The sequence below is a fragment of the Jatropha curcas genome, chromosome 2 (genome assembly GCF_041381405.1).
Source record: "Jatropha curcas cultivar XTBG-Jc1 chromosome 2, XTBG_Jcur_1.0, whole genome shotgun sequence".
NCBI lineage: Eukaryota > Viridiplantae > Streptophyta > Magnoliopsida > Malpighiales > Euphorbiaceae > Jatropha > Jatropha curcas.
The window spans coordinates 25,240,641-25,254,854 of record NC_143152.1 but is presented as its reverse complement, the minus strand read 5'-3'; the positions used below and the strand labels follow the sequence as shown (position 1 = coordinate 25,254,854).

The following is a 14,214-nucleotide window of genomic DNA, read 5'->3' as shown; positions in this document are numbered from 1 at the left end:
TTAATAAAAGATGAAATTAACACAAGAGTGAGCAAAAGAAAAAAAAAAAAAAAAAGATTGATTAAGAATATTTTGACTCTTACATACAAAAAATAAATAAAAAAGAGAACTTCCCACCATAAATAATTAAACAATTGATTCATTTATTTTAAGAAATAACTTATTTCCAAAGCTAAGAGCATAGGTCTTAAAAATGTAAAATAAATATTATTTGTCAATTACAGCATAAGGTACGTCAGCAATGCATGGTATACTATAATTCGCAAAAGAAGAACACCTGTAAGTAAGAGCATGATTGATTATGCAATTTAAGACAATTACAAGAATATCCTATACTAGATATTTCTTAGGCCTTAATAATACTAATGACCCTACTAATTACTGATGACTCTGCAAAAATTGTTTATAGATCTCCTGATATTGACATGACTAATTACCAAATTGAAAAACTAATCTCTGGGTTATCAAACTAATTAAATTTCTAAATTTTTGCTTAGAAATTTCAACTGAAAATGGGTTGTTTGTCACCGGTCATAAACTCGAGAATCAAATTATACCAATATTTAGGCATGTTCGGTAACATCATTTAAAATAACGTTTCGCATTTTATAAATTTTTTACGACGCTTATATCCATGGCTCGTCTTTTAACTTGTTTTTCACTATAACAATATATATTCACACTTTTTTGTCGTTTTATATTAAATAAATAACTAACCATTAATAACTAATATCTATCATCTACTTAGAATATAAAATTGATTCGTAATATTAACTTATTAAAAAAAAAAAACCCGAATAATTTTCAGCACTCAAACGTGAAAACATTGTTAATTGCATTGGGCACAGATCAAGTGCTTGTTATGATAAAATTAATATAATTAACTAGATTTGCTGAATAATCACAGTATGAAGGATCTCCGTTGCTGTAGCTTTCTCAGTCAACCGCCCTCACCTACTGAAAGCTAAGAGCCTCAATAATATAGCCAAATAATTAGAAAAAAAAATAATATAATTAAGAGAAGATTAAAAATAAAAGGGGTCATGGTCATAGACATAGACATAGACAGCCAGCCCAGATGGTTGAAATAATTGAGAAGAAAGAGTTAGAAATGGGCCTTTCAAAAGGACCCCAACCCACCACCCTGCATATGGTTTTTCCAACTACGTAACTATCTGCCTTATTAAATTATTATTACTTCTAGTAATTAGTAATTAGTGAATGAGAAATAAATCACTAATTTAAGGTTCTCTAGCTTTCCCTTTTGGGACTTTTTCAGCCACTTGTTTTGTACTTTTGCTTTGCTTGCAAATCCAATCTTAGGGCTCCAATTATTTCTTCTCCTACTACATTAAATTAAACAGACAAAAAAAAAAAAAAAATTCTATGGAGTTGTGACATCATCGGTCTCCAATTAGGTTAGTCATTTTCACCAAATTAGTGGCGGCTTATATGAACTCTAATTAGTTTTAATTTTATGTATTTTTTAATCTTCTAATAAAATATTATGTTATATTTTATAATTTATTTATTTATTTAAAAATTTTTTCACAAAAGCAAACACAAGATAATAAATCCAGTCTTTCACTGAAATTTTGAATAGATGTTCCGAATTCAAGTGAGAAGGAAATGAATAATTATCTGTTTTCGAATCAAAATCAGGCCACTCAAAGGCTATCTCAGCCGGAATGAAATCTCATACGATAAAATATGTATTAAGAGAGTTCGTGATCCACGGGGATAACTAATTGAACTTCCTTTCGAGAAAATAAAAGAACGAACAGCTTTCGGAGATTGACTGAAAAGGCATTTCTTACTTCTATTGTCTTACGAAAACTGTAAATCAATCACGTTTGAGATGATTTTGCATTTTTGCTTTTGCGTCCTCTTCTATCACATCTACCTTCTCTTTTGCTTTATTACTGCATTTTCCCTTTTTTTTTTTTTTTCGGAACTTTATTACTGCTTTTAGGAGAAGACATTTTAGCAATTTTAATCATGATTCACTTCTAACAGTAAAAACTGATCAATTTTTTTATTTGACTCCGATTTATTTATTTTTACGTTTAAAATAGATAAAATGGTTTGAAATATCCTATCCAAACCAAGTTATTATCTAAAATATTCAATTAGATTGAATCGAGATGGTTTAATTCGGTCTAGTTTAATTATCGTCTCCTAAATTTTACTTTTCTAATTCAGTTATAATAAATTATATAAATTAAGAATAACACCTAATTGGAAAAAAAAAAAGAAAAAGAAAAGAAACCATCCTTTGAATTTGATTTGGAAGAATATGTATTTTAATCAATACAAAAAGAACAAAAACACTTACTAATTAAGCTATTTTTGGAATAAATTGAATTCTCATTAGTAACATGAAGACTGAGTTGGCTAATTAGCCTTAAATTTTTCTATTTTTCTACTGATACAATATATTATCAAATAGTGTCAACAAAAAAAAAAAAAAAAAAAAATCATGAATGATAATTTTGGAAGTATAATCAAACTCGGGAAACAAAATTTGAAGTATGTGATGCAAAATCAAAATGCGTGTCTTGTAAGAATTTCCTAACTATTATTGTTGTTCTAATCTATGTGATAAACTGATAACTATACATACTAACAGACGTGAGTTTTTTGTCTTTCACTTCAATTATATGATCACAAGGGGTCCAACATTATATCATACGACGTTCGGATAGACACCTCATCCACTTTTATACCATTGCTTCATCAATTACTCTTTCATTTTTTTTTTTCTTTTTTATAATTTTTTATATATATATGTTATTATCACTTATCAAATTCTATTACCAATCACCAAAAAAAAAAACAATAAGATCATACTATGTTAGAGAATTATTTATATAATTTAATATCATATAAAAATAGTTCTTTGCTTTTGTTGAAAATTGTTTTGCATTTTATCTAAATTAGTGTGATAATAAGTAAATAAATATATATACTGCATGGATTTCTAAGCGATGAGATGAAATAGTAAGAATTTCTTTTTTTAACTAAAAGTCTTGAGCTCGAATTCGACATATAAAGTTCTCATGGATCTATTTATAATAAATTTAATTAATCGGATCAATGAACTTCAAATATAAAATTAAAAAAAAAAAAAACATAAGATATATACCTCATGGAAACTAAAAATATCAAAATATATTACTTTTTCCAATTTCATGAAGTACGTCAAAGTACAAAAAAGATACTTACATAAAAAGATAGATGTAATCTTATCTTATCAATGATAGTACAAAAGTAAAATTTAAAAAAAAAAAAAAGAGAAAAAGAAATCAATAATAGAACAAATATACCAATAAAAAATCAACGATAGAACACATCATTAAAGGGGTAACGTGTGTAAAGAATTAATGAGACTAACATGTGCATCAGTTTCAAATCAAACCATTTTGCCACTTATATTCTAAAGTATTGTTTAGTAACTATATGATCAAACTCATTAAAAGAGAACGTATCTAGCTAATTAGGTTTAAGGTGGATTAATCATATTCCATTTTCAGGCAATTTAACTTTTCTTAATTAGTAATTACTTATTGATAAATATGCTAATTGCTTTGCTATCATGTTATATGCATTAATTTTTTTTTATTATTATTATTAGTTGGATTCTGTAATAGAAAAGTTTAGCAAAAGAATTTCATACATATGTTATTTAATTTATAAATTTGAAAGCCTAAATTTTTACAATATTGTTGAACAAATAAATTTTTAAAGTTTTAATCCCGAAATTTGGTTCAGTTAGTAAATGGATTGGCCACTCATTTTATTGACAAAATCTCAGTATTTTGAGCATATCATAAAATAAAGATTTTTTATTTATCAATCTCTTAATTCCGATATTAATAGTTTACCTTTTTATTTATTTATTGAGAGGTCCGATAAATTAAAATAATATCGCTGGCTATATAACAGAAATAGACCTCCACCGGACTCACCAAATTAATAAAAATACTTGTTATCAGAGAATTCGAACTCAAGACTTACCACTCCTCACATAAGTGAAAAGACCATACTTGATTGGTAATATATTAATAGTTTGCCTTTGATTGGATCAAAAAGATGAATTTAATATAGTGAACAAAAATTACTCTCTAATACAAATTTATCAACTAAATTATTTTGAAAATAATTTTATAATTTTTGTTCTAACAATTTAACAAAAATTTTATTTAGTTTTTACTAAAAAATAAAATTATTATTTAAGTCAACACTTTTAAAATTTATTTCATTTACCTTGAAATTGAAATGCAAATAAAAATGAATATTTAAGTTTAATGAAGCATATGCAAAATTTATTTTTAACACGAGTTTTATTTCTATTTCTTAGGTGGCATTTATTTTCGGAATATAATTTACTTTTGAAGAATTTAATTTTTTATTTTGACTAATTAATTTTTCCGACTACCTTAAATGTAGAAAAATTTTTTAGACTAATTTTTAATTTTCAAAAGTGAGAAAACAATGGATGGACCAGAAAAAAATGGAGAATATATTATTATTATTATTATTATTATTATAAAGGCGCACGAGAAGAGTCCAGATATTTGTGATGGCGTGCCGTTGAGCATTGAAGATCGAACAAAGACAATATCTAGTATCTTTAATTTTCAAAGACCTAAATGAAAATATTAAATTGAAAGGTTATAAAAACACAAATTGGGATCCAAAATTGATCGCTTTCACATCTATTGTTAACTTGTTTATAATTACAATACGCCAACGCTTTAATCAAGTTTTAGCTAACTAATCTTTTTTAGTTAAAAACCTTTCTTTTTTAGCTGTCCTGCCCTTTTGTACAGCTGTGTCCCTCTTTCATTATTTTCATATTTTTACACGTGATCATTTTTTTTTATTTCTATTCTATGGGTAGTTCTGGAATGCTGTATTTGGTTAATTGAAAGTACATATTTGACCTCTTTAAAAATATTAACAACAGTAAATTTTTTGCTAATTCCACCAACTGATGCTTAAGATTTTTCTTTTGTTTTTTTGGACACACGTTGTATTTTCCAGACTCAAGTCGGCAGTCCCAAATAAAAGTCACCTCAACAATATTCATGAAATTTACCTCACTTGATTGGTTGGCAAGCACCAATTTGAACAATGGAATGAATTTGATAAAATTGGGTGAGTAAGGAATATGGAAGACGGAAGGGTAGAACTGGAAATTTCCAGAAAAACAAATAGAGTCTTGCAAAATTTTAATTTTGACTCTGGAAACTAACTGTAGGGAAGGCCTTTCTTCCTGGTAGCTTCTCAAGTCTGAACTGTCTTTTAAAATAGTTATCATTTTGGATTAAAATTAATTAAACGTGGTTCAGGTAAATTAAAAAAAAAACATGAGAAGGCAATGGAATTTCCGTGTATATAAACCCCTTCGATGCCTCACTGCATCCTCCCCCTCTCCTTCTCTTCTCTCTCTCTCTCAAACTCTACATCTCTCTCTGTTGCTCTGTTTCTCCTTCATTTCTATCAGAAAAGCTTTTTCCTGGTATGAATATGATATTTAATAGTTCTCTGGTTATAATTTCTAGACTTGCATTTTCTTTGTTTTTCAAAGTCAGAAGCTTGTTCTTGAAAATTTTTATTATCTGGGTTTTGAACCCTTTCTTTCTTTTCATTCAACTATGAACCATAGCTCAACTAAATTAAAAATGCTCTGTTTTTTTATGTTCTTAAAAGTGATGGTTATAAAACCTGTGATCATAGCTTTTGCCTCTTCTTTTCCTGTATTGTTGATAACTTTATGATATAAACAATTACACTTTTCTTGAAAATGTATATTTCTCATGAACCTTTAAATCCAATAAAGCGATTGGTCCACTCCACTAAATTCTTGATTCAATATTTTGTGGTGGTTGTGGATTGTCCACTCATGAACTCAATAAGGTCTTATCCAATTTACTTGTTATTGGCTACACGTCGTCCACTCGTTCCAGATGTCTCTCTGCTTATGGTGCTAATCTGAGTAGATATGAACGATAATTTTATTTTTTTTTAAATAATTTTTTGAAAAAAAACTGTAAACACATGAATTTAAATTGAATCTTCCTGCCATGATATTTGCAGTTGAACTTAACATTCACTCCTCCTGCTATTTTCTTAAGGTTTCTTGATCAAAATGGAGTTTGAGGATCTATACCTTCAAGCACAACGGCCTAAATATGATTGCCTTTTGTTTGGTAAGAAAGAATAAGAGACATTTTATGAACTAAATGGAAAAATGTTTCCAGAAACAAATTAATGAAAATTTTTTATTTGCAGATCTAGATGACACCCTTTATCCCCTTAGTTCTGGTCTTGCAGCTGCTTGTGGCAAGAACATTAAAGGTAACACTATATACAATAAATAAATATGTAATTTGTGCTTATACTCATAACTAATAATTGTGAAAATGGAAACCCATTTGTAGACTATATGGTAGAACGACTTGGAATAGACAAGAGCAAGATCACCGAATTAGGCAATCTGCTGTACAAGAATTACGGGACAACAATGGCTGGCCTCAGGGTAATTCTGATATTTTAACATTTGTCTTCCTTCTTAAAATATCAAGTCCTTTCAATTTTATAACTTGAATTTTAATGTTGTCCTTCAATTTGTTTGTGCGTGCAGGCAATTGGCTACGACTTTGACTATGATGAGTACCACAGGTATACGACAAGTAAAATACTCTGTTTTTTGTGTTTTTTTTTTCTTCTACTACTAAAAAAAAGTTATATTTACCTTTCACTTTCCTACATGCCAGTTATGTTCATGGGAGATTACCTTATGAGAACTTAAAACCAGATCCTGTCCTAAGGACTCTTCTGCACAGTATTCCCATTCGAAAAGTGGTAAGTATCGAACCATCAGTTAAGGTTTGTTTGTTATTACTGTTAGAACTTCGATTAAATTGATGTGTTTTGCTCTTTTTGTAGATATTTACAAATGCAGACAAAGTACATGCCCTTAAAGTTCTTTCCAAGCTTGGATTAGAGGACTGTTTCGAAGGGATCATTTGTTTTGAGACATTAAATCCTACCCATAAGAGCACCACTTCTGATGATGAAGATGATATAGAGTTTATGGGATCAACTGCTTCTACTACCTCAACCACTGCTAATGGTCCTAAAATTTTCGACATTATTAGCCATTTTGCTCAACCAAACCCCAATTATGTGTTGCCAAAGACACCTATTGTCTGCAAGCCGTCAGAAATTGCCATAGAAAGAGCTCTTCGAATAGCCAACATTAATCCTCAAAGAACTGTAAGTTCAAAATCGAAACTTTTCAGGATTAAAAACAAATGCAATTTTATTATGAGCAGTAATATTTATATATCAATTTCTGGTTTTCACAGTTGTTCTTTGAAGATAGTGTCCGAAACATACAGGCTGGAAAACGCGTAGGACTTGATACTGTACTGGTAAGTACATATAGTAGTACAAGACAGAAGCTCGAAAATTAAACTGCAAATTTAAAAAATATCAAAAATTTCAAAGTCCCGAATCAATCGGTATTTTTCAAAGTCCAATTAACAAACAGATCTACCACACAATGGGTGGTTGCAGGTTGGCACGTCACAAAGAGTTAAAGGGGCAGATTATGCATTAGAGAGTATCCACAACTTGAGGGAAGCAGTGCCAGAGCTTTGGGAGGTTGAGATTAAATCAGAAGTTGGGTACCAAGAGAAGCTTGCAAGGGAGACACCTGTAACTGCTTAAAATATTTTCATTATTAATTAATCATTAGAGGTTAAGAAAGTGCAGATTATGAATGATCTCATGCCAATTGCTATCAATTGTTACATCAGAGCACCTAATTGTAAACCCAAAGCTTGGAATCTTCCATTTTCATTTCCTCAATTTCATGTTTCAACGATGTAAATGTTTTGTTCTAATCATTTTATGTATTAAATCAAAAATAAAATTACTTATTTCTATTCCCAATAATTTTATAAGACCAGTAATAACCAGACAAGTGGTTCGAAACTGTTGATGATGTTGTGGCAACATATGAAAGTTACACATGGCAATGAATGATTTCCCTACCTGTCTGGATGACTGGAGTCGTAGTCAATTACTCAATTTGCAATCATACAAAATTGAAGTTTGGATGGTCGTGCTCGTGACGCGACGCATAATATTTATAAAAATTTATAAATTACACATCATCAGTAAAGTTTTCTAAATTTTATTCCTGGCGTCACCGTGAATCGTCTCCTTTGGTGATTGACAATTTCTTTTCCTTTTTTTTCTTTATTTTAGTTAACTTATTCTACTAAAATTATTTTCAAATAAAAGGATTTCAATAGTATTTCTTATTTTGTATTTCATAATTGGAATTATATTATTCAATTTTTTTTAAAAAAAAAGGTACAAATGACATTAATATAATCCTAACTTCTCCACTCAAAGTATTATAATGTTAATTACATTACTGGATCTGATCCCTCAGAACTAACAGGAAAATGACTTTTTTAATTAATTTAGTGCTAAATTATTGGTGTATCACATTAATTTAGCTTAATAAATTAAGCTTACCGAAGGGATAAACTTGCACATTTTCAATTCTTTTTTAAAGTGGGACAAACCCTTTGTTAGTACGTTAGAGGAATTTTGTATTTTCTTTTACAATATTCCAGAACATCCCTCAATTATTAGATTATGAATCTGACCGTAAAAATTGAGGCACGTTTAATCCTTGGTTTGATATAAAAAATTCAAAATATGAAAGTTATCAGTAAATGAATTCTAAATATAATTCATTTATAAATAAATTTTTCCATATTTGAAATAAATTATAAATTAAAAATTTATTTATTTTTATTTTTTAAAAAAATATCTTGGTATAATAAGTTTAGAAGGTCAATAAGATGGATAGTTTTGTTATAAAATTTTAAGTTTTATTTGGACATTTTACCTTTTTTTGGTAGAATTTAGTGTAGTTATATTTAAATCCATAGAATTGAATTTTTTTTTTATACCAAACACAAATATTTAATTTCATAAATAAATTTAATGAAATTCATTTATTCCAAACAAGGTTCCTCCATTACAATTCTAACAATATACCACTTCTTATGTTCTATAATACTATATCTGTTCCATAATACTTATCATATTTGAGAAAATAACTTATTCCAAAATATTTATCACATTTGTAGGGTTTCAACGAGTAATATTTTTTTCCATGTTTACCCTTTGTATATGACCAATAATTATTAATTCATTTAATGATCTTTTTGGAGAATTAATAGTAAATTAAGGATAATATAGTCGATTTACTCGATAATTTGTAGTAACTTAAACACATTTAATAGTTTCCTTAAAGAATGTGAAATTTTAAATGTGACAAGTATTATGGAATACAGATGATACTTGTTACATCTGGAATTCACATTTGTAAAAAAAAAAAATTATTAAATTTGTCTAAGTTATAATAAATTATTGAATAAACTAATTATATTACCTTTAATTTAATACGATTTCTCTAAAAAAATCATTAAAATGAAGTAATAATTATTGGTACTATATAAAGAGTAAATATTGAAAAAATATTTATTATTTTTTAAATATAATAATTATTATGAAATGTGGGTAGTATCTCGTTCCTTATTTAATGCAATAGACTTGTTGTCGTCTTGCTTGACCTGTCTTGTAAAATAAAACTGCCATACATATTCAATTATTGAGTGAAAACACAAAATATTGATTTTACCCTCCTGAAATAGCTAAAATGCCTTGGAAAACTGGCAGTTTCAGTAATTTGCACAAAGCGATAAGCATTAAGCATTTTTTGGAGGTCCAAGTGTAGCAAGTTTTTAAAAAATTAATTTCTTTTTAAAGATTATCCATAAATAGAAGATCTTAGTTATCAATATTTGCATTTCTTATTTTTGCTTATTCATATAATTTATTAATAAAGAGCGGTATTATTTCCAGAACACAGATTGTTAATTTCAAAACTAAATTAATTACTTAGATAAAATTACTCTTTTAATTTATTTTCGTTTTGGTTTCATCGCAGTCTTTTTGTTTTTTCACTAAACTCAAATATATCAAAACCTGTTTATCAAATCCAGAGATGAATTATCAATGGCATCATAGAAAGTCCTGGATGCAGGTAAAAATTTTTCAAATTGCCCATTGCTCATCCTTCTGCAAGCCCTTATTTTCCCTCTCCTTCAAAATCTAATCTTCACCATTATTTGCTAACAACAATACAACATTTCTTTGATTCTATTTTTCTTTGCTTATTCAAATATATTTATAAAAGATTTAGTATATACTTGTTGATACAGCTCTATTTATTGTAACTATTCTTGTAAAACTAATACACAAGAAAAACACTTTTCTTTCCGGATCTTTCATGGTATCAGATGTGAGAAAAGGATTTAAGGAGATACTGGAGAAAAGATCCTCTTCCTGATGGTGAATTTTGAATCTCGCAATTCATTAAATGAGGTGCTAGCTAAAATAGAATTGGCGTACCTATGAATAAATGTAAGAAGAGAAGATGAAAGCTGATTTGAGGTTATTAATTGAGCAAACTACAGTTATGGAGAAAATATATTTTGATGCTCTTAAAGTTTAAAGTTTGAAGAATTCAAGAAAGAAGAGCCAAGGGATTTCAATCTTTATTTGTATCAATGAATTATATCAAATGTTAAGAAGAAAGATGAGGCAAAGAAACAATTTCAGAAGGTTAGAAAACTTAAATTTAAGAATCCGTGATAGATTAGTTTTTCCTCAAAGTTAAATTTGACTTCTAATTCAAGTTAATAGACAAAGGCAAATTCGAAAAGAATTTACTGTGCTACAATCTATGTTTGCTGTGATAAGGAAAGTAAATTAAAAGGGTAATTTTATCTAAGTAATTAATTTAACTCTGGAATTAACAATCTGTGATATGGAAATAACACCACCATTAATAAATTATCACTTTTTTTTTTTTAAATGAATCGATAAATATTATCAAATTTTTAAAAGAAAAAACTACTCACTCCATTCGACTTTAATAGAAACATTTTATATTTTTACAAAAATTAAAAAAATGATTGGAACGTATTGATTGTCTAAAAATACAAAGTAGAATAGCTAAATTGCACTTTTTAAAATTATTATTAATATACTCTTCAAATTCTGAATAATTGAAGCAAAATAAAATATTTATTTTTTGTTATTAAAGTGGAAGTTTTAAAAAATAATAAGAATCACATGAAACAAATCACATGACTATTCTCACATTAGTTAAAATAAAAATATGAATCCACTCTTAGAAATTATTAAATCCTATAAATAAATATTTTACTGTATCATAGAAATTTTTTCAAACGAAAAATTCTTAAGGCTGCATTATTCGTTAAAAATAAAAATACATTAAATCCATAAGAAGTTTTAGCGTGAAGAGATTGTATCCATCGGACAATTATAGTTGGATGACTGTTCCTATCGCTATGACAGAAATATGAAATTAGATTAGATTCTCACCTCATAAAACTGCTCGAAATCTATAAATAAATTTAAGGATAAAAGCCTATTATTTATTTAGACATAAAGGCAAATGTAGGTTTCGCAGTATGAAGTTGCTAGCAAACAAACGTTAAAGCTGGCAACAGAGCACAATATCACTGCCCAGAACAGATGGTCCATAAATAAGTTGCTACCTAACCAAATCAAAAGTTGGCATCTGTGAACCCCTTCAGCACTAATAATAATGATGTGGACGGTCCAGATTTTTGATCCTGCAAAAATCACCTTAATACTTGGTGGTTGTGATTTTGATGGATCATAGATACAGAGGATTGGTCAATTTTTCCGACTAGTTCCTTCTTTATCATCATTATTATTAAAAGTACTTAGGAAGAGAAATCAATAATTCAATTTTGTTTTTGTCTAAAGTGTAAAATATTTCCAAATGCTTCTGAGATGACTCTTCATTAATCCATTGCATGCCAAGCAACATCTTTTGTTTTTTGTTTTTTTTTGATTTAACAATCAAAATGTTGATATATCAATCATGATTTATGTGAGTCAACATGTTTCAATAGTAGTTTTGGTTTGTGAATAAGTAAAAAGAAAATTTTAGGAGGAATTTTTTAAATAAAAAATCCATATAATATTTAAATTTGTTCCACAACTAAATTTTAAGATTTTAAGATTAATACAACTTTTTGAAATAATGATTCATATTTTCAACAATTTAATAAAAATTTAAATAATTTAATTTTATAAATTAAAATATTTAACGGATCAAGTTAAAATATTTAATATTAATATTTTCAATTTTATAAATTAAAATATTTAAAAAATTAAAATAAAATTTCAGGATATCACAATCTTTTTCAATAAAATTACAAAAATAAATTTATGCATTTAGTCCTACAATTTTGAAATGACAGTTTGATGGAGGAGTTTGGCAGCTTTCCAACCACAGATTCAAATTGAATTCTAAGGAATCTGTACAACGAACGACCCATATTTAATCTGGTATGTTGGCCCATCAAACAAATATTTGTTTTCCTGGCCACTTTAAGATGTTAGTTTAATGAAATCTCTAGTAACCCTTTTCAATCTTTAATAAATAAATAAATATATGTTTGCTTGAATTCGTGGGGGCATGTTGATGGATTCAGATATGCTTTAGTATTTTGGTTTTAATATTTTTCTATGATGAAAAGTTAAAAAGAAATTTACAATTCAATCCGTTAGGCTGCCTGATTAATTGACGGGTTTAAGTGTAAAAAATCCAAATTTCTAATTACCATAGCACTAAATCCGTTTCTCTTATTAACATATTTAATTGCATATTTTCATATTCTTTTTCTAAAATATCCATTTTAACTAAAATATTTCATACACTTAGGATTATTTAAGGCTGTGAGTGAATTGAGTCGGGTTGCATTTATTGATTTAAGTATTAGAGTCATTAATTTTTTTTTATCCAACTTAAGCTATCAACAGGGGCAATGCCACACTGTGTGAATTGACTCCACTCAATTTTTTAAAAAATATTAATAGAATAGGATTAAATTGGTAAAAAAATTAAAAAAATATATATTAAGTAAAAATTTAGAGTTTTTAATTTAATTAATCACATTAAAAATCAAATTAATTAAAATAATCGTACCAGAAAATATTTCTAGCTCTGCTACTGCCTATTAAATATGTGACTTCATAGGTTATAAATAGATTAGATTAGATTGGGATGTAGTTTGATAATTTTGGAGATTAAATACATTGTAATATTTGATTATTAGTGTAGTTTTATTATAGTCTTTCGTATTTACTATTGGAATTACTATTCAATCTTTCATTTAACGCTAAAAATGACACTTTTTTTTTTGTTGGAGAATTAAATAATTTAAGGGTGTCAAATTTTAAGGTAAAATCATTATAATTACCAAATAAGAGGGATGAAATTGTAATTGCAGAAAGTATAACGGAAAGTTTATTATATTAAGTCCAAGCAAAGGACCATTTTGGTTATTGGAAAGTTTAACGGAACAAAAAATAATTGCAGAAAGGGAAGAAATGGTGCGTGAAGTTGTTAAAATATCCCACATTGGCTAGCATTGAATTGAGTTGTAAAAGAGGAGACTATTAAAGGCAAGAGAGGCCACATCCCAAAGCATACCTTTCTCGGCCTTTTGGCTAAGATCAAGTGTAGTATCTGTTCTTATCAGTTTAATATCTGATACGTGGGCCATTGGCTCACATGATATTAAATTAATTTTTTATTGGGGAGGGCCCACTGCAGTAGCTTGCTACTGGGGTCTTCAAGGGTCGCCCATTCGTTGCACTATAGCAAGGGCCTGGCGCACCCACCCAAGCCCAAGTTTTAGTTTAAATTTGTTTGAATCAGTTGAACGGAGCTCCAGTGCAATAATATCTGTGGGCTTTGTTTTAACGGGCCTAACTGATTCTCAAAATTCATCAGGATCAGATAATTAAAATTTTTTTTTTAATTAGTGAAAACGTAAACTGGCTAAATTAGTGATTTGAATTTCAATTAACTGGTTAATCTTATTATATAACTTAACTCTGATTTCTGAAACCTTTTTTATTCTCTCTTAACTTGTTATCTTCATCAGGATCGTCATGCCTGTTCTCCACAAGATGTTTATTTTGATGCTTCAAAAATCATAACTTTTCCCAGTGAAGATAGGAATGACGGACTGAATAATGTTCAATTCA

General features: G+C 28.0%; 1 protein-coding gene and 1 non-coding gene across 2 annotated transcripts; both read left to right on the top strand.

The window, feature by feature from the left end:
• The first annotated feature begins 5,379 nt into the window (after positions 1-5,379).
• LOC105636310 (Haloacid dehalogenase-like hydrolase (HAD) superfamily protein) lies at positions 5,380-7,968 on the top strand. The gene is made up of 9 exons (XM_012219568.4): positions 5,380-5,524; positions 6,141-6,215; positions 6,298-6,363; positions 6,447-6,544; positions 6,650-6,687; positions 6,783-6,870; positions 6,955-7,284; positions 7,377-7,442; positions 7,588-7,968. Exons 2-9 carry the CDS (start codon positions 6,155-6,157, stop codon positions 7,738-7,740), a joined length of 900 nt encoding a protein of 299 aa, XP_012074958.1. The 5' UTR covers positions 5,380-5,524; positions 6,141-6,154; the 3' UTR covers positions 7,741-7,968.
• A 5,682-nt stretch (positions 7,969-13,650) lies between these two features.
• On the top strand, positions 13,651-13,846 carry LOC119369150 (U2 spliceosomal RNA). Its single transcript, XR_005176835.1, has one exon. It is a non-coding gene; the product is annotated as a U2 spliceosomal RNA (small nuclear RNA).
• Positions 13,847-14,214: the final 368 nt, after the last annotated feature.